The sequence below is a fragment of the Copadichromis virginalis genome, linkage group LG10 (assembly GCF_057382275.1).
Source record: "Copadichromis virginalis isolate Kocher_CV1m ecotype Utaka linkage group LG10, C_Virginalis_male_GT1.1, whole genome shotgun sequence".
Taxonomy (NCBI): Eukaryota; Metazoa; Chordata; class Actinopteri; order Cichliformes; family Cichlidae; genus Copadichromis; species Copadichromis virginalis.
Window position 1 is genome coordinate 11509706 of NC_140627.1, and position 24141 is coordinate 11533846.

At 40.8% G+C, this 24141-nt stretch overlaps 1 protein-coding gene across 2 annotated transcripts in view; it reads left to right on the forward strand.

The window, feature by feature from the left end:
- Window positions 1–1490: 1490 nt before the first annotated feature.
- tmem164 (transmembrane protein 164) overlaps window positions 1491–24141 on the forward strand; it is a 28037-nt gene continuing 5386 nt past the window's right edge. Inside the window, exons 1-4 of one of the 2 annotated variants that reach the window (XM_085469801.1) lie at window positions 1492–2348; window positions 17904–17953; window positions 20301–20367; window positions 21996–22074. In XM_085469801.1, the coding sequence (XP_085325927.1) occupies window positions 1911–2348; window positions 17904–17953; window positions 20301–20367; window positions 21996–22074 (634 nt within the window). In that variant the 5' untranslated portion in view covers window positions 1492–1910. Of the gene's footprint in view, window positions 2349–17903; window positions 17954–20300; window positions 20368–21995; window positions 22075–24141 lie in introns of both variants that reach the window. The other variant, XM_085469802.1, reaches the window with a different exon arrangement.

The following is a 24141-nucleotide window of genomic DNA, read 5'->3' on the forward strand; positions in this document are numbered from 1 at the left end:
GGGAGTTGAAAGTCCGCGTTGCTCGGCGACAGCCCCAAAACATCACTGCTCTCGAGAAGATCTGCATGGAGGAATGGGCCAAAATACCAGCTACTGTGTGTGCAAACCTGGTAAAGACCTATAGTAAACGTTTGACCTCTGTTATTGCCAACAAAGGTTATGTTACAAAGTATTGAGTTGTATTTTTGTTATTGACCAAATACTTATTTTCCACCCTAATTTACGAATAAATTCTTTACAAATCCTACCATGTGGATTCATTGATTTTTTTTTTTTTTTTTCACATTCTGTCTCTCACAGTTGAAGTGTACCTCTGGTGCAAATTACTGACCTCTGTCATCATTTTAGGTGGGGGAGCTTGCACAATCGGTGGCTGACTAAATACTTTTTTGCCCCACTGTATATGTATGAATTGCATTTAAGTGAACAGCTGTTTTTAGCCTAGATGTTGCCCTTGTGGAGAAGTGTTGATATATGACTAAAGCATGTCATTTTCTCTCTCACGCACATAGATTGTATTTTCTCTTGTTTGTGTCCTTGTACTCGTGTTTTGGTGTCTTCTCATTCCCGTCATTCTCAACCAGCTACAATAGATGGTTTGGTAGCAGAACTAGCTTCTGATGGATTTCTTACACTTCAAGAAAATCTCTTCTTCCCTACTATCACTTTCTGAGTGCTTTTTCATAAGGATCATGACTGGTATTCATCTTAAAAAAAGAAGCACATTGGGGATTATTTTTGTGAACTGGTGCCAAATAAATAAAGTTAAATAGAACTGAATTGAAAGCATTAGTGATTTGTACTGATAAAGCAACGGAGACTTAAACAGAAACATTACTATGCCTGTATTGACTGGCTGCTAAATTTTTCCTCTCCCAAATGCAACGAGATGCTTAGTATTAGGTTTCCGTATTTTCCCTGAACGCCCCATCGGCAAGTGTCACGTGTGTCAAAGAAGAGACTGTTTTATGTGCCCTCAGAAGAGAGACTCAGGCAGTGTGTATATTCATTGAACCAAGTTAATTCCTCGGGTCACTCAAACTTTTTTTTTAGTTTCTTTTGAGTTTTTTACAATTTAATTGCACATTCAAACAGTCGTAAATATCACCTGTGAACATCAAGTGATTAATGAGACGTAACAACATAGCTTAGATATACAGACATCAATATCTCGAACTTTAATATTAGCATATAATTGAACATGGTATCGATTAATTTGGAAATTCACATAAGAGGAAAACTGCATTCTTTTTTTCATTTTGGATGTAAGATTTATTTATATTTCGGCTTCCTTCTGTACAGCTGTGTACTGTATTTATTCTTATTGTATTCTAATTTTTGCGTCATAACTTTTGCACTGTCCACTTCCTGCTGTGACAAAACAAATTTCCCACGTGTGGGACTAATAAAGGTTATCTTATCTTATCTTATCTTATCTTCCTTTAGCATTGTGATGAGCCTGTAAGGCAAAACTCGGGGTCAAATCTATAATGTATACCTGTTCGTTTCAGTAAGGCTCGGTAGATGAGCTAGCTACCTAACGGCTGTCGGCGCTGTTGCTAACACATGCTAACTATACCAGCTCTCCAGCTTGATGTGTCTGAGAGCTGATAGCCAGCGCACTGGCTTGCTTTGTATGATGCCGACTACAGTTTAACTGTCCATGCTAGCGAGCTAAGTGTGTGAGGAACGTGAAAGAAGAGAGGCTTGGCAGCACCCTCTAACACCACCACCACCACCGGCAGCATCCACTGGTAATCTTGACTACGGCTGTCTGTTGTCGCTAGCTGAAGTTCCTCCTCCGTTTGTGGATGAGGTAGTTTAGCTAGCTCAGACGAACCGGGGCGGCAGTCTATACATGTCTATCTGTCGACCACGAGGCGAGCTGCGAAAGGCAAATCTTGCAGTTCATGTTTCGCCAAGAGGTCGGTGTGGCGTCTTTTATTCCATCCTGTTCGTATCTTTTCCAACACGAGAAGAGGAATATGTCCAGATATAACATATACAGCCTGCTGGACTGGATCTACGGCGGGGTGGACCCCAAGTTTGAGGGCAACGGGGGCCCCGAGTGTGCTGCCTTCCTCGCTCCACAGCAGCGCATCAGCGAGAGTCTGGTCATCGTCCTCATCTCCTTGGTGGAGATTCTGGTGGCACTGAAGAAAATAAACATCTCCAAAGAGCTCAGAGTAGCCGGGAAAGACTGCATAAGGGCAAAGGAGGATAGTCTGGGCAAGAACCTGTTGCTGGTTACCCTGTGCATGACTTTCGGAGTGGAGGTTGGCTTCAAGTTTGCAACCAAGACTTTGATATATCTGCTGAATCCTTGCCATGTCGTCACCATGGTGCAGGTAAGCATGACACTGGAGGGAAAGAGCTGATGTGTGCCCTTTAGGATTACGAGTATGACTAGTGGGGATTTATTAGAAGATGTCATCTTCTCTTCCGAGCTGTCCTCTCAAAGCTGATGGGTTGATGGGGTATAAATTTTAGTGTGCTGGCTGGACTTCGAAGCCCTTGTTTTCATTAACTGGTTGTTGACCTGATCTCACCCATCTCCAGCTCTGGTGGAGCACCCTGATCGATATTTTGCAATCACTGTCTCTTAATGGCTTTATGGCACCTTGAGATACATGAGCATGCTTTTTATTGAGCCATGCGAGGCTTAGAACTATGGAACGCCAGGACTGCCATAATGAATTAATTAAATACACCATTAAATAATTAATTAAATGTGTCAATAATTAATTAAAATTGGAATTAATTAATTAAATAAATAGTTATGACACATGTAATTAATTAATTATTGACACATTTAATTAATTATTTATGTATTTCACATTTTAATTAATTATTGACACATTTAATTAATTAATTATTGACACATTTAATTAATTATTTATGTATTTCACATTTTAATTAATTATTGACACATTTAATTAATTATTGACACATTTAATTAATTATTTAATGATATATTTATTTATTTCATTTTGGCAGTCCTGACGCCTGGCTCTCATCATGAAATAATTTTATCTGTCAGCCTCACCCATCAAACTCAGGGGGCGGGGTTAACGCTGATCGAGTCAAAACCATTGCTTTGGCCTGGTGGCCATTGTTTCTAGCACACAACAACCGGCATGTGGAAGCTAACAGAACTGAGCTTTGAAAAACCCTGTTTGTGTGTTACCAAATACCGTTTTAATATTTTTTTAGCCGAGAATGTAGTGGTTTAATCTTCATGTGTCTGGTCGGTTTGTCAAGATACAGCCTCTTTGCAAAAGTGTTTCGATGATTTCGGAGATGTCGTCCCAGTCTCACGGCAAAGCGTGGGATAGACCCGCTCGCCTCGCAAGCAATCCCACCGACAAAGCGCAGGCCCCGGTACACAGCTGTAGTAACCCCCGCTGACTTCTTTTACTGAGGTTATATTTATCGGTGTTTTATTTCCTGATGTTCTTATGTGTCCTACGTGTTTCAGTCGCCAATTCTGAATTATAACTAACATTAAAAACATGTTTAAGGAGGAGAGAGAGCAAATAAATCTGTTTAACATCTGATCTTTGGGTTTTTGTTCAGTAATCAGCATGACCTGTGTATAAACACATAAAAGAGATAACGTTGGTGTTTCCGTCATGTAGTAACTGCTGGCTTTAACTGTACAAAGGTTGTTCGACACTATGAAACACATACAGACTTCATGATGTTCGGCTAATATTTTTATTGTGAATATTAATCATGCTGACCTCGCTCTGTACACCACGCAGCGAGGTCAGCATATCCACGATATCCTCAGCTCCATGAGTTAACACAAAGTTTCCCAGCTGACTATCTAACTGCCAACTACAGCATAAAGAAAAGTGTAAGAGACTCAGCAGCAGATTAGAATAACAGTTTGTGGCGTGAATAAGACACGGCGGGACCACGGAGCAACGTTCAGAGTCATCTTTATTTACATCTCACCACACCACAACACCCCCAAACCCCTCAGTCCCCGTGTTTTTAACTAGGCGGGCGTGATTAAGGATGCCGTGCAGGTGCGTCCGCCCTCCCTGCACGGCACCGCAGACCACGCCCCACCACATACCCCCATCGCCCGATTGAGGCCGGGGAGCCATCCGGCCGAACCTACTCCCCCACCTCCAGTGGGAGAGGGAATCAGCCCGGACAGCTGGCACCCCCAGGCCCCGGCCAAGCGACGGGGAGGTGCGAGTTCAGGCGGCCGCCCGCGAATCCAGCGGCGCAGGCAAAGCTGGTTCGGAAGTCGGACACGTGACAGGTGCACCCGGCGCGGCCGGCACAAGCGTGAGCCCCAGCTCACAGGTGGCTGGGCAGAGGTGTGGCGTGTACAGGCCTCTGGTGGTGGTGAGGCCGTTCTGGCGAGCACGGCGATCTCAAGCGTGGCGCCCGCCTCGCTCGCCAGTTCCACTCGAGCAAGCTCCCCTGGCACTGGGACCTCCAGCTCCTTGCGCGGCCCCTCCGTCACCGCTGTCGCTCCCTGCTGGAGCAGCCCATAGCGCGACTCCTCCGTCACTACTGCTCCCTCCGCCGCCACTCCCGGCTCGAGCAGCCCCTCGTGCAGCTCCTCTTTCTCCAACCGGCGCAGACCCTCGCGCACCTCGTCTGCCGCCTCCGGTTGGAGCGGCTCATCCACCACTCCCGGCAGGAGCAGCCCTTCACCTGGCTGTTCCCCCTCCTCCGGCAGGCGCAGATCCCCGCGCGCCTCGTCTGCCACCTCCGGCTGCTGAGGTGCCTCACGCGGCTCCTCCACCGCTTCACTGTCCTCGGGACACACCTGTGGGGGTGGCGCCCAGGCCCAGAGCAGCGCCGCCAGCTCCCCAATCCTTTCCAGGTGCCGCTCGGACTGGTCCTGCAGCTCTTCCTGCTGGCGACGCACCTCCGCCGCCTGCTCCCGCTGGGCGGCCGCCATTTCGGCCACCCTCTGGGCCAGCTCCTCCATTCCCTGGCTCCGATATGGACCCGCCGTGCTGCCTCCTGGGTTTCGGCACCAATGTGGCGTGAATAAGACACGGCGGGACCACGGAGCAACGTTCAGAGTCATCTTTATTTACATCTCACCACACCACAACACCCCCAAACCCCTCAGTCCCCGTGTTTTTAACTAGGCGGGCGTGATTAAGGATGCCGTGCAGGTGCGTCCGCCCTCCCTGCACGGCACCGCAGACCACGCCCCACCACACAGTTATACATTTAATAAATCACCAAATGAATCCAAGAAACGAGCAAACCTGTTCCGACAATTTGAATTTGTATTCCCTCAGCTGCAGACTCGCTGCTGTTTAAATGTTTGAAAAGGAAGATTAGATATAAACAAACGTCAAACATAGACTCAGTCTGCCTTCACATTTGATATGAGGCCAGCACGTATAGTGGCCTCAGCAGGCTATTACTGAAATACACGTGCTATATCATAAACTATGATATAAACAGGGAGGTCCTATTAACATGTTTAGTTTTAAAGGACACCTTCCTGCCTTTAGTCTCATTCATGAGCAGTATTCGTTTTCTTCTAACATCCAGAAGTCTGCACAATGTGTTTCATAGTTTGTAACAAGCCTTTGACAGGTAAACATAACATGACCGAAAAAGCAAAAAAAAAAAAAAAAAAGAGAGAGAGAGAGAGAGAGAGAGTGTTGACATAAGAAGAGAAAATGCTCTCAATTATGGAGACAGGCAAATGGTTCATTTATGTTTGATGTGTGTTTATTCCTCCCTAAATATCGTCGGTGAAGTTCGCCATGCACGTCAGATTTTCCTGCGCATTTTTATACCTCTGCCAACAGAGAGAGAAAAAAAATCACATTCTAACAGACAGCTGGTGCTTAGAATACAGTTGAATAACTATTAAAAAACAGATGATATTTAGATGATAGTTCAGTCTAACACATGTGCCAGTGGTTCATTAAACGTCTGTGAAACTATGCAGTTATGAAACGTAACTTTAACCTCAGCCAAACCGATTTGCTCAGTTGTAAATAAAACAGCGAAGTAAACGTGACCCGACAGACAGAACCTGAGTGAATGAAGTCCAGCGTTTAACCACTGAGAGCTAAAACTCAGCTGAGGTTTGAAAGCTGTGTGCTGGTGATTGGACATCAGCCGCTGATGAAGCTGTTCGCCTATAAAGTGCTCTGTAAGGAAACAAGCTCCAGCAGCTCTGCGCTCGGGGAAAATACTATATTTACTTATCTTGTGCAGTTAAACTGTGACTATCACCAGGTAACTAGGCGTGTTTCTTGAATTAGCAGCAGGTGTTAAACAGCTGACAGATGAGGAGGAGGATGCATGCAGGTAAACTGAGGGTCTGCTGAGCTGATCGCTGGTTTCGTGAGAAAAATGTCAGCTCGTTCTTTATGTTACAGAAGCACAGAGACACAAGACCAGGCGGAAAGAGACGATCGTTCGGTGAAAATGAGAATCTGCGAATGCAACATGTGGAACACGGAGAGTGGAATATGTAAACAAACCGGTTAATGTACCCCCTCGGTGCGCTCTGCATGCTAACTGTTAGCAGAGCTAGTGAAATCTCTGAAAACATCTGAGCACTTTTGCAAACATGTTCTATGTTGACAACCTGACCAGACATACCGACATTCGCGGCTAAAACACTGTTAAAAGTGTAGCTGGTGACAGAAAAACGGCCTGTGATTTGATCTGCATTCTGGGATAACTGGCTGCCCCAAGTCTACACAAGCAATCGATTATCTAGGATCGACCTGTTTTGACTTACTTTGCACGGCAACCAATCAAATGTTAGAGAAGCTGCATGGGCAGCGTTAACCTCGCCCCCTGAGTTTGATGGGTGAGGCTGACAGATAAAATTATTTCATGACGAGAGCCAGGCGTCAGGACTGCCAAAATGAAATAAATAAATATATCATTAAATAATTAATTAAATGTGTCAATAATTAATTAAATGTGTCAATAATTAATTAAAATGTGAAATACATAAATAATTAATTAAATGTGTCAATAATTAATTAATTAAATGTGTCAATAATTAATTAAAATGTGAAATACATAAATAATTAATTAAATGTGTCAATAATTAATTAATTACATGTGTCATAACTATTTATTTAATTAATTCCAATTTTAATTAATTATTGACACATTTAATTAATTATTTAATGGTGTATTTAATTAATTCATTATGGCAGTCCTGGCGTTCCATATAGAACAGGGGAAGAAATTATAAACTAATATATGTAGCACATTTAAAGCTTTTTAATAAAGTAATAGAAGCAAATTGATTCTAAAAACCACAGGAAATTCGGTAAGAAAGTACAAGTTTGAGCCTTGTTTGGACATCATTGTTCCGTGTGTTAGGGAGTTGGTCCAGTGCTGCCACGAAAGAAGACATCTCAAGTTCATTCCTTGGCTGTGAAACCAGAGCTGTCCCCCTCTTTGTCTCCAAATATTATTTTATGAAGCTGTTGTATCAACAGCCTGTAAGCCGGTGAGGTCAATTCCAGCCTGAGGTCGATGTCAAACTCTTTAATCAGCATTAGGGAGCTGTGTCTTTGCTTTTATGTGTTAAATAACACTTAGATCATGGTAAATGGACTGGTTCTTATGTAGCGCTTTTCTACTCATCTGAACACTCAAAGCGCTTTACTCAACTTGTGCATTCACCCATTCGCACAAGCACATTTTTCTAAGTGCTTTATAGCTAACATTCACACACATTCATACTCCGATGGATACACCGGAGAGCAATTTGGGGTTAGTATTGTCGCGAAATCGATCAATGTAGAGCAGTGAGACAAACCATGGAGGGCCCAGAAAAATAGGTTCCAGACATTAGTCACAGTTAATGGTACATCTTGTACATCTTTAATGGCTACAAACAGACATAGAACTTCTCTTTTCTATAACACCTTCCATACAAGGTAATAAACTTCAAGCCCTCAGGGTCTCTGGGGCTAATTATTGACTGTGGTCATCTGTTGCCAAGTAGAGTAAAATATAGTGAGACACCAAATGAGTTAAGGCCTCAGGCCTGACACATTCCTAGATTATATGTGTTATATGTATTGTAAGCATGCATGCAATCATCCTTCTATGTTCTAGTTTCCCTCAGCATGTATCACCTGGACACTCACGCCAGTGACGCTTAAGACCCTTAATGAACCGAACATCAACTCGAAATAAGCACAAATATGCAATGTGTATGAAATCCTTCTGACCGTACTTGTAATAAAAGTTAACATAATGGAAGGATCCTCAAATGAACATCTTCAATAGACAACTTTAATGCAATATCAATATCCCAATAGGGCTGCCACGATTTGTCGACTAGTCACGATTACGTCGACTATCAAAATCGTCGACGACTGATTTAATAGTCGAAGCGTCCTTTGAAGCTTTGTAAGATCACAAAAGACGCAGGAATAAGTGGCAGGATTTAAGAGTGTAATAACGGACTGAAACAGAAGATGGCAGCATTGCATGTACAAGGATGCCAGCTGCCGTTAATCCCCGAAGAAGAAGAAGAAGCAGCTGTGTCCCAGAATTCATAGCGCGGCCCAGCGCAGTTTCCAACAATGGCGGCAGCTAGTTAGTTTTAATGTTACTCTTATTATTCTTTCTGGGTCACAAAATAAACGTTTAACATATTTTCAGGCGAGAATGTAGCTGTGTAAACCTCAAATATCTGCTCGGTTTATCAGGACACCACATATTTTCAAAAGCGCTCCGACGTTTTCAGAGACATCTGTTACCCACTAGCTCGTTAGCGAGCCGGGGGCTAGGCTCACTAGCGCCGCGAGAACACCGGACTCCCCGCAAATCGTTTTCAAACCCACCGCCGTCTTTCGCTACTCAGGTTAAATATATATGAGTCACTTAGATAACTTAAAATGTTATTGTTTGGCTTTTTTTTTTAGTATTTTATTTGTTCCTGAGTAAATCAGTTTGTCTGAGATTAAAGTTATAGTTTTTACACAGCTGAATAAACTCAAGCAGACAGCTGATTATCAGAAGTGTGAGATGGGGTATTCTGGGGTATATTTTAGATAGCAAGGAGTTTATTAAACTTCACCGAAACAATCTGCAAATTTCATTAAAATTTAATAAACTATCATCTTGTCTTTATTTTTAGTTAGCACAGACCTTAAACACTTAAAGCTGTAAGCTAATGATAGTTATATAAGAGCAGATGCTGCTGGTGCAATAAGCTGTAGTTTTACGTCTAATGGATGATGATCTGATTAGTCGACTAATCGCAAAAATAATCGGTGACTAGTCGACTATCAAAATAATCATTTGTGGCAGCCCTATATCCCAAGGATATTTGGCATGCAGACTAGGGGAAGCCAGGAATCAACCACCAACCTTCCGATCAGTAGATGACCTGCTCTACCACCTGAGCTACAGCCGCCCCATCATGAGTCAAAATATGCAGTACCTGCTTGTTTACACATGCAGACTGCTTGATCTTCATGGTGCATGACTGCCATGTGACAAGTCATCATGAAAATTGAAGAGTAGAGCAAAGCTGATGTGCTCAATGATGATGGATTTTTCAGGTTTCAGGGAGGTAGCATGACAACCAGCGGACACTGAAGAATTGCTGGCTGTGATGAAAAATTGACTGACTGTAGTAAAATGTCCTTGATGTAAGGGCGAGTTGGACAGCAGTGTATGTGTTGTTGGTGTTAAAAGGGGCGTGATCAAATGAGGAAATGGGTTTTAAAAGGAAGTTGTACAGCTTTCACAACTTGTGAAAATCATCTGCGTATAGATTTTTTTTTTTTTCTCCCATCCAGAGGAGGGGTGGGTGAGGGGGTGTTGACACTGGCACCAACTGATTATTTGTAGCATGTGCTTGCTGGAGCTTGAATCTCATGTGGGGAGAAAAAAAGCTGGAAAAGAGAAGGCGTCATGCATTCCTGCATTCTTGCTTTATTAAAGGTAGTGCCTGTGGGCTCGGCTGTCTTTGTTGAACATTCTTCTAAAGAAATCGTGGCTTATTAATTGTTCTTTGTTTTGTTTCATGCATGCATGAGCTCCTATCGTGATCACACTTTCCTCATGTTGCATCTCTAGCGTATGGGTGTGGTTTTAATCCCTTTCAGGCCTGATGGAAACCTCAGATAAAAACATCTAAAGAGGGATGCAGAGCTCTCCAAGCACCCATTTATTTCCTGTCTCATTTGAGCTTGTTAAAGCTGTGCATCTGGAAACAATAGTGAGTTTCAGTTCACTCTTAAGTACACTCAATGAGGAACGAACACCACCTCTGTGCTGTTGAAAAGAAAATACCCTCTCGTTGCTACACTGCGTCAGTTTGCGTGCCTTTCAGTGTTGTTATGCAGCAGCTGGTTTTCATGACTGTTAACCAAATCCACATTTTGAAGAGGACTGGCATTATTCTTGAAAACACAAATTTGGTGTGCTAGTGAGTTTGATATTTTCCTTCTCCGAGCACAAAGCAATGCGACTTTGGGAAAATGTGGTGCTTGTTGGCACAGTCATAGTATTTGATTGGTAATTTATTTCAACATGTGAACAATATACAAGTACATTTAGAAAAGAAATGAGAGAAAAAAATATATACTATACAAATTACATACAAAAAAACATTCTGATTAATTTACATGTTGAAAGGGAGTGGGAAGAAGTATACACTTATTTAATCCCACCCCTGTCCCATAAATTATCAGTGAATATTTAGTCAGCTTCCTTACTGATATAATTTGTAATAAAAATAGTGAACAGATTTCTGATATACTATATACTATAATATCACATCATGAATTTTTTGTTTGTTTTTAAATAGAGACATTCACTTAATTTAAATATTTTCCTTTTCTTTATAGATCGAGAAGATCATATTTTTATAACTCTTTTTGAACAGTTTTATGTTTGGACATTGCTTTAATTCCATATTCAGTTTGTTCCATAGTTTCACTCCTTGAACAGAAACACAAAAGCCTTTTCTTGTAGTACGTACCTTCATTGTTTTGAAGTTACAAAAACCCCTTAAATTATAACTTCCTTCTTTCAAAAAAAACATACTCTGAATATTACCTGGCAGTTCTTTATTTTTTGCTTTGAATAGAATTTGTGCTGTTTGGAATTTCACTATATCGTCAATTTTCAATATTTCAGACTGCAAAAATAGTGAGTTTGTATGTTCCCTATAACCTGCATTGTGGATGATTCGAATTGCTTTCTTTTGAAGAGTAAAAAGTGAATGTAATGTGGCTTTATAGTTATTGCCCCAGACCTCTGCACAATAGCTTAAGTATGGTGAAACCAGTGAACAGTAGAGAATATGAAGTGATGTTCTGTCGAATACCTGTTTTGCCTTGTTTAGTACTGCAATGCTTCGTGATACTTTGGAATGAATATATCTTACGTGAGCTCTCCAGTTAAGTTTTTCATCTATTATTACCCCCAGAAATTTATTTTCACTGACTCTTTCAATATCAACACCATTTATTTGAATCTTTGCATTTGTATTTAAACTACTATTTCCAAATAACATAAGTTTAGATTTATTCAAATTTAATGATAATTTGTTTTTATCAAGCCAGAACTTCACTTTACTTATTTCATTAGTCATATCCTCCAATAAATTCTGCAGATCATCACCAGAGCAAAAAATGTTTGTATCGTCAGCAAAGAGAACCATTTTTAATACTTTGGACACTTTACAGATGTCGTTAATGTACAAGTTGAAGAATTTTGGACCCAAAACTGACCCTTGGGGTACACCACAAGCAATGTCCATACATAATGAGCAACCACCATTTATTTTCACAAACTGCTTTCTGTCACTTAAATAACTCCGGACCCAATCTAAAACTACCCCTCTGATAGTATCTGTAGGTGGAGGAATAGAGGCGGTGTCAGTAGGAGCTTTTACAGAGCAGCAAGTATGAGCAAATATCAAGGTGAGAAAGCCCCACAGGGGATGGAGTTTAGTGTGTGATGACTGAGTGCTTTACATCCAGCAGCACGGGTTTTTCGTACGTTTTCCACCACATAGTACCGCAGCAGTCATCGTGGCACGCTGAGGGTCTCCCGACTGATCAGTTTATTATCGTGTATTTCCGTTTGAGGCCAGCGGAAATGGGTGTGGTTCCATAAACAACTAAATCAAATAATGGGTATATCAAGTTGGAGAAATCGATATATGGAGGGGCACGCACTTTATGCTTCTTCTATGGCTTGCTATTGGTGCTAATACGAAGACAGTACGAACTTCCCCTGCCGTTTTATAGATTTCTAGATTTCAGAACTAGCTTGCACAAAGATAAAGAACAAAGAGCTTGAACATAACAGCTATTAAAAGACCTATTATACAAATTTCCAGGTTCATAGTTCTGTGTTCTGCTTATGATGGACCTCTGTGCAAACTGTTCATCAGTCCGACCTTACTGATTTACACTTCAATGGGGAATGAAAAACACCATGAACCCAGAAGGAGAGAAGTCCCAGCATTTATTTTTGTTTGTTTCCATCACGTATAATGCCAGCACTGACAGGTAGTGTCAGTGCTGGCATTAACTACCAAATGCCAGCACTGACATTTATGCTTGTAACCGCTTATGTAGGTTACGTTGTATGTTCTACATAGATTCTGTGTTGAACTCTGGTGCGGTCCCTCTGCTGTCTGAAACTGAAACAAGCCATTCTGTTTTTATCGACATAAAGAAGTTTTTTCATTGGCTCTCCCTCATAAATATGTTTGTACGTGAGCCACCTGCAGCCCACTATCACCTTAAGTGGATCAAACCAGTGAAACATTTAGAGTGAAAGTGTTTACACAGCAAGTCCCACAAATATCTTCATATAAAAAAGTGCAGTTTTAATAACAAGTCTGGTTTTCTACATGACAGAAATTCTGCTGTAAATGAAAGAAATCTGTCAGCATTTCTGAGCTGTAGCTCTAAGCTGTGTAAAATGACCAAAAATGTTGGTATCCAAGTTTTTCTTAATTCACAGACAGTGGATTCGCTCTAAAAATGGAAAATTATGTACTAAATAGTCATTATGTTATTTAAATGTTTATTTGTTACTTCAGTGCACTATAAATGGCCATGCAGGTCTTTATCAGTAGGAAAAGCTGTAGGAAAAAAATCCTATTTAAAAAATACAGTTAGTCTAAAATCCCTCTTTCACATTTTCTAGTGGGCCAGATTGGAGTCTTGGCAGGCCAGTTCTGGCCCCTGGGCCTTATGTTTGACACCCCTGGCGTAGAGCCTTGGATTCTGTCTGAGCTCTTTGCTTGTCATCATGAGTGTTCAGGGATAAAGGTTAAAGGCATTTACATCCATACAGTGTAACGTTTATACGCTGTCCAAATGAGGCATCGCCTGCCACTGGATTCTCCCTTTTTCTTTTTCTTCTTTTTTTTCCCACAAGTTAAAGACACACGACCTTCTTTTATCAAGTGAACTTTCTTCCCTTGTAGATCTCGCCAGGCACAGCTGAACTCGCAGCTAACAGATATCACGTGGGCACGTGATAAATGTTGCCGTCGGCTGCAGGAAACGTCAAGTCATCTGTCTGCAAAGCAGGTATCTTGCATTTCTGCAGCAGCTTTGAATGGATGCGCGTAGGCTGCCGATAAATGGATGTATCGCAGTATTAACAGTCTGTGTATGGCAAAAATAATCAGCACCATTATAACAGATCATCGGCCTCATCGTTAGGTATAGCCACATTTAATGTAGCAGCTGTCGCAATAACCCTGAGCATCACAGTATGTTTACTCATGTGCATCGCACTCGAAACACTGCGGCATGTCACTCTATGGTTGCACTCGTTAAAAGGAAGTCTGACTTATTAGCAATGATGTATTTTAATCTATAAATAACTCCTTTATCTTTCTATGCAAACAACTTTCAGCTGTACCCTTACCTTGACACAAGTTGGTACACACTGTGAAGGTAGTTTAAATGTCCCCATCATATTCGCCCATGCTGAACTATATTTGTCTGCAAGGTCATGTTCTCAAATTTTTTATTTATTTTGTCTTGTTGAATGACTGCTTTCCCTTTTACTCCCTGTAATTCCAGAAAATGCTTCGAGTCAACACTACTTAATTATTGTTATATTTATTTCTGGTCTTTTCCTTCTCCACTGCTAGTAGAAGGGCAACAGGAACCTGACAATATTTGGGGCACAATGTTCCAGCAAGCTGTACCTTGAGATAAAATTGTGTTTCAGCTGTAAAATTAATAGGGAGAAGCAGCAGTTAGACTTAACAGTGTCTTTATTAGTACAACAAGAGCATCAAGGCTGGTTTGACTCATTACTGTGATTATACAAGTGGAGATAATTCTATTAACTGTTGTTTTTGTTGTTGTTGTTGGCGGGGGGGGGGGCGGTATTATTGGTGCTCTGAGCTTTCTTTGCAGTCTAGACCCTTTCCCTGGCATTTATTTACATAGTCATATTTATTTCCTCATATTAGTTCTCCACATTGTGGACACTCTGCTCCGTTTAGCCATGGGTGCACCGCTGCTCTGCACAGCCAACAGCAACATGCCTGGTTCTCCGCTCATCCACTTAAATATAAAATATCAAATATGGAGTTACCTATAGTTCGTTGTATGTTAATCCTATCAATTGCTTCATCTAGCTAGTTCTGGCTAACGTTAGGGCCTTGATATCAAAATATGTTTAAACAAACAACCTGTTGCTAGGCAACCAAGGATGCCATGAGCATTTTTCATTGATTTCTATGGGTGTCAAAATGACTCTTTTAGCAATTCTTTGTTTCTTGCACACCCTGAAATTCACTATATGATGAATGAACCCATTTTAGAGTGAAATCTGACATGCTGGTATTTTTATTTCTAACAGAATTACATGGGTTTGAAAATTACAAGGGTTCTATGATATGGGAGCATTTTGATGCACTTGTGTGGTTGAGGTTTGCATGTTTTAGTGTGGTTGACGACTACAAAAACACCCACTCGCAATGCGTTGCTTTTTGAGCACATGATGCACTGTGTGATGTGTTTCCTGCAGAGAAATCCTACAGCTGTAAACTGTGTAATAGACCACAAAGAACAAACTGGACTTATTACAGATTAGCTTCACCAGCTTTAGCTTCAGTGTATGTGAGGAGTGGGCCCAGTTCCAGCCTTGTTAATCCATCCTACAGCTCAGGTAACAAAACAGGCTCTCATATTAATTATGAAAAACTTGCTTCGCACAATTCCGTCAGCACGCTAAATAGTTAACCAGCCCAGTTTGTTTGCTTTCAGCGGCAGAGCGAAATTCACACTGCATACCAGTCTGTCTTTTGTCACTGAGCTCGCCTCCTGGAAGGTTCATGGTCACAACTCTGTCAATGTTCACAGCAATCAGGAAGTCATTTCCTGTCAATGCCAATTAACTCAATGAGCATCGAAGAACATGCCAGTGACGACGCACGGGAGAGAACTGCGTTTCCTGAACCAGGAAATAAAAATATCTAGTACCTACTTATTAATTGATGGCCTTTCTCAGAGAGCGCAAATATGATTCATTTCTGTACCTTTTAGTTTGTTCAGTGAAAAAATGAACGTCAGATCTGGCATTAACTGACACCTAATTTTTACTGTGCATACCTGATTTGCATATTTTTGTACTTGCATCACAGCAGATTTTATACCTTTTTTTTTTTTCCTTTCTTTGTTTTTTAATCCAGGACTTCTTTGAAAATATACAGCAGTCACTGGATTACACTTAAGTAGTCTTTCTCACCTATAAATAGGATCATGACTTCTTGGGCCAGTGTCCCACCCAGAGATCAATCCTAGTTATAGGCTTAAGTGGGATTTTGAATTGAATTAACACAGAACGTCTTTCCCTGAATACTTCTTGGATCAGACCCAACCTTAGCATAATTTCAAATGAACTCAACTTATTTTGATTGAGGAATATCAGTGTCCGTCCAAGGTTGGAGTGCCGGCATGACCACATGAATTTCTCTTTCTTTTTGCTTGCATAAAGTCAACAATCAGAAGTGTTTATGGGCTAAATCTTCTTGCTCAGTAATTTGCATGAAATCCATTTCTGAGTCTATTCTCTTGTGTGCTGTTAAAGTAGAGCTAATGGCACCGCTGGAGCCAAGACCTTTACTGCTGCCACATACAGAAAAGCATCCACTTCTCTTAAAAATGTGTGCAAATACAACCCTTTATAACATTTGACATTTTATGATATTATGTTAATGTTATTTGCTGAATGTTGACTGTCAGTTTTGTTTTTTTTTCTTAGTTGGCTCGTACTGCAAAACTGTGGAAGTTGTCGTTATAAGAAAAATACTTCAGCGAATGTTGTGAATTATATACTTCTATCCTTCACGGCATTAATGTTCAAATAAAACAATATTTTGCAGTGAAGGCTGCCCTAAGGCTCTGGCTAACAGTCAAGCAAGGAGTGACAAACATAAGAAAGGCAAATTTAATGTTCTCCTCTGATTCTGTGATGCAAAAAGTGAACAAGGTCAAGCCGTTACAAATAAGTAAAGGATCAGAGGGTAAAGTGACACTAATGCCAAAAGGGTAGCGTTACACTAGCGATTAACAGGTGCCATAAACTGGTGATTGGCTGAAAGGTGATGGAGAAAATGACGGCATCACTGCCACGTTCAGGCAAAATATTAAATCGTCACACAATATCAAAACTGATTGACACAGAAGTGTTCATATGAGACTGAAATGAGCTAAAGAAACCTTACATAGTCTGTACAACCAATTATATGCAACATTTATTTGATAATAGCTCGCAACTCTATGGCATGTTTATTTTATAACGACTTCTTATTCATTTAAAATGAGAGACTTGAGGGCTCCAAGTTGCAGAACGTTGTCTAATTGCTTTGATAGCTCAGACATGAGACAAATTATCAAAGTGACAACGTTTAACTGCCAGCAACGTATTGCCAACCCCTGTTTACAATGGAGGCTGACAGTAATGACATCTGCAGGAACCAACAAACTGTCAGCTTTGGCAAGCACGTTTTATCCACGGCAAAACATTTTCACGCATTGTTTCCTTCTCGTGACTTTATTGTGGTGTTTTAAAACGTGAAACATGACTCACGTGTTAGAATGAGGGGGAAATATGTAGAAAAGACTGAAGATGTAAATATAACTATGAAAGTCTGAGTGTTTTTTAATAGTCCCACACACGCTGCAGATTAATAAAGTTGATAGGCACGCCACAGATCAATCCCGGAGACGCATTTAAAACAAAAAACAAACCAAATATATCAACTGTGTGTTTGGAGAATGAATCTCGGGTCAGTTTCTTTTCTGTAATTCTGTTTCCAGCCTTCAGGCAAACTAAGTTTTCGTGTGTCAGATGGTGTTTTGAACAAATTCCTGTTTGAACTATTCTCGGGGCCCAGTAGCCCAATCACCATGCACAGATTGCAGGCTGTCTTTTGATCCACTCTCCTTTACAAGAATAAAGTCAGATTGTTGGTAGAAATCATTTTTGGCAATGGAAATATATCAGGAAGTCACTTCACCTTTGTTTTCAAATGCTGCCTCCCTTTTCTTGTGAAAGCTGACTTCCAAGTAGTGAGCTGTGAACTGAGATTGTTTAGCATGAAATCAGCTCATTAGTGCCAACACCCAGCAGCTCTAATGCCTCAAATTCCATCCTAATTGTGGGCCTATCCTCTTGTCTGAACCTCTTCTATGTATTTTTTTTTTCTTAATTTGGACTAAGGAGACCTCACAGTTGCCTTTGGGATGTTCTGTTCAATGCTTCTGCTCTTGTGTTAGCACAAACTTGTTAAAGCAGTTCATTTTCTCTTGCAGAACTCGGAGCTGAAAGCTCTTAAAAGCCTTCGAGCTGTTCCATAACAACCGTATGAGCTTAATGCAATAATGTCGTTGCTCATTTCTCTCTGCTTTCCTCAACAGATCTTCCTGCTGGCCTGCCCGCCATGTAAGACAGCTATGGTTGTGTTCAGGTGAGCGTACGTGCACTCCTGGGTTCTTCCTGTTTAGTGTTTTCAACTTGTCGTCTACATTTAAGTTAAACTTTAAAGGTCTGAATTGGCAAAATATAGAGTTTTTTAGTGCAGACTGTAGAAAGGCCACGACTGCCATATGAGCCGCTTGTCCTGCTGAATGTAACGTCTAATGACTGGGCAGACAAAGCTCATGGTTTTTGTTTTCATATAATCCAAATTGTGGTTGACATTGATTGTAATTACTTATTGGTTTCCCCCATAGTAAGCAGTTGTATAGTAATGTATTTGGGTTTATAGTCTCCTCTTCAACAACTCATCCGGTCTGAGCAGTTAATTATTCAGCAGAAATGACTCTGGTTTTGCCGGTGGGAACACGATGTGGGATTTACTCAGAAATAAATACAAGCAGGGTCACTTTCTGTTCCAGTAGCCCACGGGAGCCTCACAGTGAACACAGTGTACAGAGTCATAGCAACTTTATGAAACCACAAAAAGCTGGTTCTTACATGGGATAGAAATGTGAAACATGCCCCAATAAATATCCAATCGTTTGAAGAATTACTGAACTGCCAACATTATTTATCCACCAGGTCAAGATGTTCGTTCACATAGTCGGCTAGTTCATTTGTTGTCGTAACAACATATTTTAATTTGTCTCATTTATGTAAGAAATAGAGTCATGGCCTTTTGTTCGAGGCGCTTGTCATTTGTTTGTGTAAACATGGCATTTTACTCTGTGATGGTGGTGTGGAACCAGGCCCACTAACTGAAACATGCAAACCTCAAGTTTATTTCACCACATTTACAGTTTCAAAGTGACTGCCGTGTAGAATGCCCCAACTAATCCTGCTGCCCACCAAAGAGGGTTTGGTCTTCTACCTGCAATGAGCACAGCACATAACAAGTTTAAAATAGATCCTTTTTTATTATTTTAATATTTGACATTTTTGATGTGCTACATTTCCTGTGACTGCTTCACAATAACAGTCACTGTACCTTTCTGTAATGTGAAGTAGTAGCTGCTGGAAACGTTTGCTTGTTGCGTGTAAAGCTCAGATTCTCCTGCAGTAGCAAATGGTAAATCTATGTTTAAGATTACATCTTTATCCCTTTTATGTATGAAGGCAGTTCAACAACCACTGGACTGTACTTGCCAAATAAAAATTGTAAAATTAGCAGGAGCAGCGTCATATTAAATAGTTACTACATAAAGTAGAAGTTTACGCTACAACAGTATCAGAGGTTCAGGTCTTGGCCTATGACATGCAATTAATTACAGTGATGGAAAAATATAAGGTCGCTAATGCTCGTTACGCTTTGTAAATTTTGAATTTGAATGAACCGCTTTTCAGAAGAGTGACAGCCGGACTTATTTGAAGCGGCATTACTTCGGCACTGCTGTTTTCCCGGCGACCTCGTCTGTCACAACAGTTATTTTGGCTCATTTGACAAAAAGAGCAGTCACAGGAGATAGATGGAGCTCCACACTCTGACACACATGCTCCTTGGCTTCTGTTCTGTATTTGGAGCCTCTTAACATTAATGTTAGTTCAAAAGACACATTTTTCCTTATGCTGGGTTTATTTATACAGGTTTACTAAATAAGCATCGCAGCTCCCACTAGGAGCAGATAGGCTATATGTGTGCGCTGGATGGTGCAACTAAAAGCTTCAAACCAAATTATACTAATTAGTCTGAATGAGTAGATGGATGCACTGATTTGTTAAATCGTGACATCAAAGCAAATTTATTTTGAGAGTGATCGCCTGAAACTTTACTGACCTGACTTTAGACAATAAGCGCTCCCACAAGAAACTGACCTTGACAAAGAGTAAGAGGCAGCTGCTGCTAACAGCATCAGGGAGGAGTCTGATTGGTTTTCGGCAACATGGGATAGAATCTAAGCTGTCCTCCACCTGTTCCTCTGTCCCTTATATCAGCTGGAATTGATTCATATGTCAGTAGTGGCAGAGTCTTCTATGGGTTGAATGCTTTGGGGAGGGCAAATGGCCTGCAGAAGTCAAGAGGGGAGTGTAGTAATAACAGCCCTTTTCCCTCCCTCTCCTATTCTGTTTTTTCCTCTTTTCTTTCATTGATGATAAATCTGAAAGAGATGCTTTAGACAGACTCACACTTGTTAGAAAGCCTTTATTGTTTTAACCATAGCTCAACCCCGGTAACTTCTCTCCTCTGCGCTGCTCTGTGTCTGGAGAGGGAAGAGAGCAAAGTGAAACCAGAAGGACAGGAGAGAAACTAACATGACTCAGAAAGGTTTACACAGATTAGGTAAATAGCAAGTGACCTTGTAGGTATTTTTAATGTCTGACATTTTTATTGTTTTCAGGCTGCAGGTCCACATGTTGAATGGTGCATTACTTGCTTTAATGTTCCCTGTAGTCAACACCAGACTGGTAAGTAGACCGTGATCTTCAGATCTCATTTATGAGCAGCCCTCTTCTAGCCTTTGTTAGGTCTCCAAGGTGTACAAGGTTAAGTGTCGCACTCACTGAGCAGCTAAACGAATGTTATCACTTACCTCTGGAACGGCGATGTTGTGTTGAAAAAGACTACACTGTGTCTGTGCAGGTATCATTGGTTTCCTCTATAATATCGTAAGCTCTAGAACTTGCTGTGTAAAGAGACCTATGATGATGATTATGTTATGATTTGGCGCCGTATAAAACGATTGAATTAAAATTGAAAGCTCTGACTCACTCAAGGCGCAGCTTGAGTGGGTGCAGGAGATATTTCACAAATTTAAACTTGATCTGTTTGAATGAAGTCACTTTGGTAAGTTTTAAACTTAAAAAAAAAAAACCCAGCATAGCCATTAAGACTAAGTGCTTTTCCTTTTATAACAGTTCTCACAGAAATAAGGCTGAGCTGTTCTGCCATATCTGCAGTTCCCTATCAGATAAACTTGTTTTTCTCAAGCAGGGAATGAAGGCTTACACAGCTGTTTTGCATTTTATAACATCAATAAACTTTATGTCAGTATTTCTTACAGAGCACAGTAAACTATGATTGCACCCTGAACATTACGTGCCTGCCAACCAACAGGAAAAGAGGCAGTTTACATCAGTCACTTGTAAATTAAAAAAAACACTGTGGACAAAGATCTCATGTGTTTCTTGAGTTATACCATTAAAGGGAACCCATATTATGCTTTCGTGGTCGACACAGTGGATCATCTGTCTCCATCTAAGCCTGTTCCTACCATTCTCCTCGGTCACACCAACCCTTTACATGTCCTCCTGCTTTACATCCATAAATCTTCTCTTTTGCCTTTTCCTGCTGCCTGACAGCAGGACAAACAAAGGGTGTAGCCATATTCAACATCTGTTGTTCAATATTTGCACTGCATCTGTCCTCTGCACATATCTAAACCATCTCAGCCTTCCCTCTCTAACTTTTGTCTTTAAAATGTCCATGAGATTCACTTGTTTCTAAACTATCCATCTATCTTGGGCTCTGCAGCTCTTCCTGCTGTCTTTTTGGTTGCGCCACTGTTTCTAAACCAGACATCATAGCAAGTCTGACTGCAATCTTGTAAATCTTCCCTTTCACTTTTGCTGCCATTCTTCTTTCACAAATCACCGCGACACTCGTCTCCACCCAGTTTTAAAAAAACAAAAAAAACATGGTCAACATATGTACACGTAATCCCTGAGAAACGAAAGCTCCAACTTCAAACTGCTGTAAACACTCAAGTTTCATACAATTTTATTATTATTATTATTATTATTATTATAGATTTTGTATGATGACAGTGATCATTAATGAGGCCATACATTTTTAGAAGAAAGGTGCCTTATAAAGGCAGCTAAAATAGACAGACGGTGTACCTGCTGTTCTTCCATCTCTTTGTTCACTTGGGTAATGTTCTGTCATGGTTGCTTGTTAAGCAGTAGCATAGCTGGAGACTGTGAGGCCACAGGTCTTTAAAGATTTCAGGGCCCAGAGCAAGTTGGGGGCTGTTCTGCTGTATCTGGGTGCTGTAAAAGAATTAAAGTGGTTTGTTTGCTTTTCATTTTCTCAGCTGCCATTTGAGAAAGAGATCTATTACATCCAGCACTCCATGATGTACCTGGTGCCTGTTTATCTTTTCAGGAAAGGAGGTAGGTGTTTCTTCATTCTGACTTTTCACATGTCAGCCGAGCAAAGTGATAATATCTCCATGGATGGATTCACTTTTTGTCTGTGTCATTTGAGATGCTGTGGATACCAGCTTTTTGTTTTGTCTGTTCAGTGTCTGTTAATGAAAGATTGTTTGGTCATTTCCACTTACATAGATGATACTGAAGAGCAACTATAAAACCAGTTTAACTAAAAGGAGTTCTCTAAAGAGCTTGGAAGGAAAAGCGTCTGGACTTCTTTAAGTTGCTTGAAGACGTTTCACCTCTCATCCGAGAAGCTTCTTCAGTTCAAAGTTCAAATGGTGTCGAATCCCAGATTTAACATGTGTCCTAGGGGAGTGTCCCCCCAAGAGGGTCATGAACTCCCTGTTGATCCTCCACCTAATCACACGAGCCAAGATGTGAAAAGGGGTGTAGGTCACAATCAGCCAAGGTTTCGGGTGAACCCGCTATAAAAACCTAGCTCTTTAGACTACAATGACCTGGATGACATAAAAGGAGTCTCATACAACCATATACAGGAGGCCCTTTAATACAGCTAACTTTCAAACAGTACTACTAAATTGCTCAATCTCTATATAGCAGATTTCATACTGCTTATGGCTGAAAGTACTGCACCTCTTACATGTTACATCTATAGGAACTGCCATTGGTGCTTAATGTCAGAGAAACCCATACTACGAAGCACCAACTGCAGTTTCTGTGCTGACGATAATGTCAGAGGAGGTTTGGGACTCTGCAGTTATCATGTAATTTTGACAGCAAATTTTGATTTAGTTAGGACCTATTTGGACCATTAAAACAAACACACACACAGGGGCAGATCAAATGTGCTCATCCAACCTTACAGTACAAGGAGATCACTTCCAAACTTGTCCTTTCTTTCAACACAACTTGATTATGTCTGATTTGAATTGCATCTCTCCAGAATATTTTTGTAAAATGTTTAATCACTGAAGTGTCAGTACATTTCATCATAGTTTTTGCCCTCCTACATTTGTTTTTATTTAGCCATCTTCTTATTTTCGCCCGATGATAAAAGTCATGGACAAAAACTATGACGAAAATCATTGGTCAACAAAATTAACAGTGGTGTCAGAAGAGTGTTGGTGAATTTTGCATATAGTGCATTTCAACAGTTGTGAACCCCACTCTGTAGCTTGGCATGGGCTGAAGTTTCTGTCGCTCCTAGATGCAATAAGACCTTTTACAGATAACTGTGAAATTTCATCCCTCCCAGACATTTCAAACACTGACTTGTTGCAACGGTGGCTTCGTATTACAACAGAGCGAGTACAGAGCTCTGTAAAACAACCTATTTTTCTGCAAGTGTTTGTGTATGTGGTAATAGGCGCCAAAACACCTGAATTTCAAAGATTAAAAGACTTTGTCCCCCTTGTCCATGTGGTGTCCCGACTGACAATGTCTGTGGTAAAACTTTGTGCTTACTTGTAATTGTCCACTAAGGGAAAAACCAGTGTGTCCAAGCCATGTGACTGCACAACTTTGAAAAAAATTCACTGACAGTTATTTTGTTCACACACCATCACTTGAACCCAACCACCAATCCCCATCCCAACCCGTCATGGCAGATGCCTACCCCTCCCTGAGCCGCCTTGTGCCAGAAGTTTCTTCCTGTTTAAAAGGGAGTTTTTCCTTCCCACTGTCGCCAAGTGCTTGCCCATAGGGGGTAATCTTTTTTGATTATTAGGCTTTTCTCTGCATTATTGTAGTGTCTTTACTTTACAGCGTAAAGCTTGAGGCCACTATTGTTATGATTTGATACTGTATTAGTTAAAGTTTAACTGAATTATTGGACTAATTTTTTGATTATTTGGCAACAGTAGATCTATTATGCATTAGACATTATTGAAAGCTCAGTAAAGCACAATAGAGAGCCTTTGAAAGCTGGATATGGACTTGGGTTTAAAAAAGCGACCAGGTTATAGTTTCTGATTATGGACTTGGTGAGTGATGCCTTTTTTTGTAGCTCATGGTGATCCACACTCAGTTATGTTTACTCTCTGGAAGTTTCACTTCTAGTTTGTT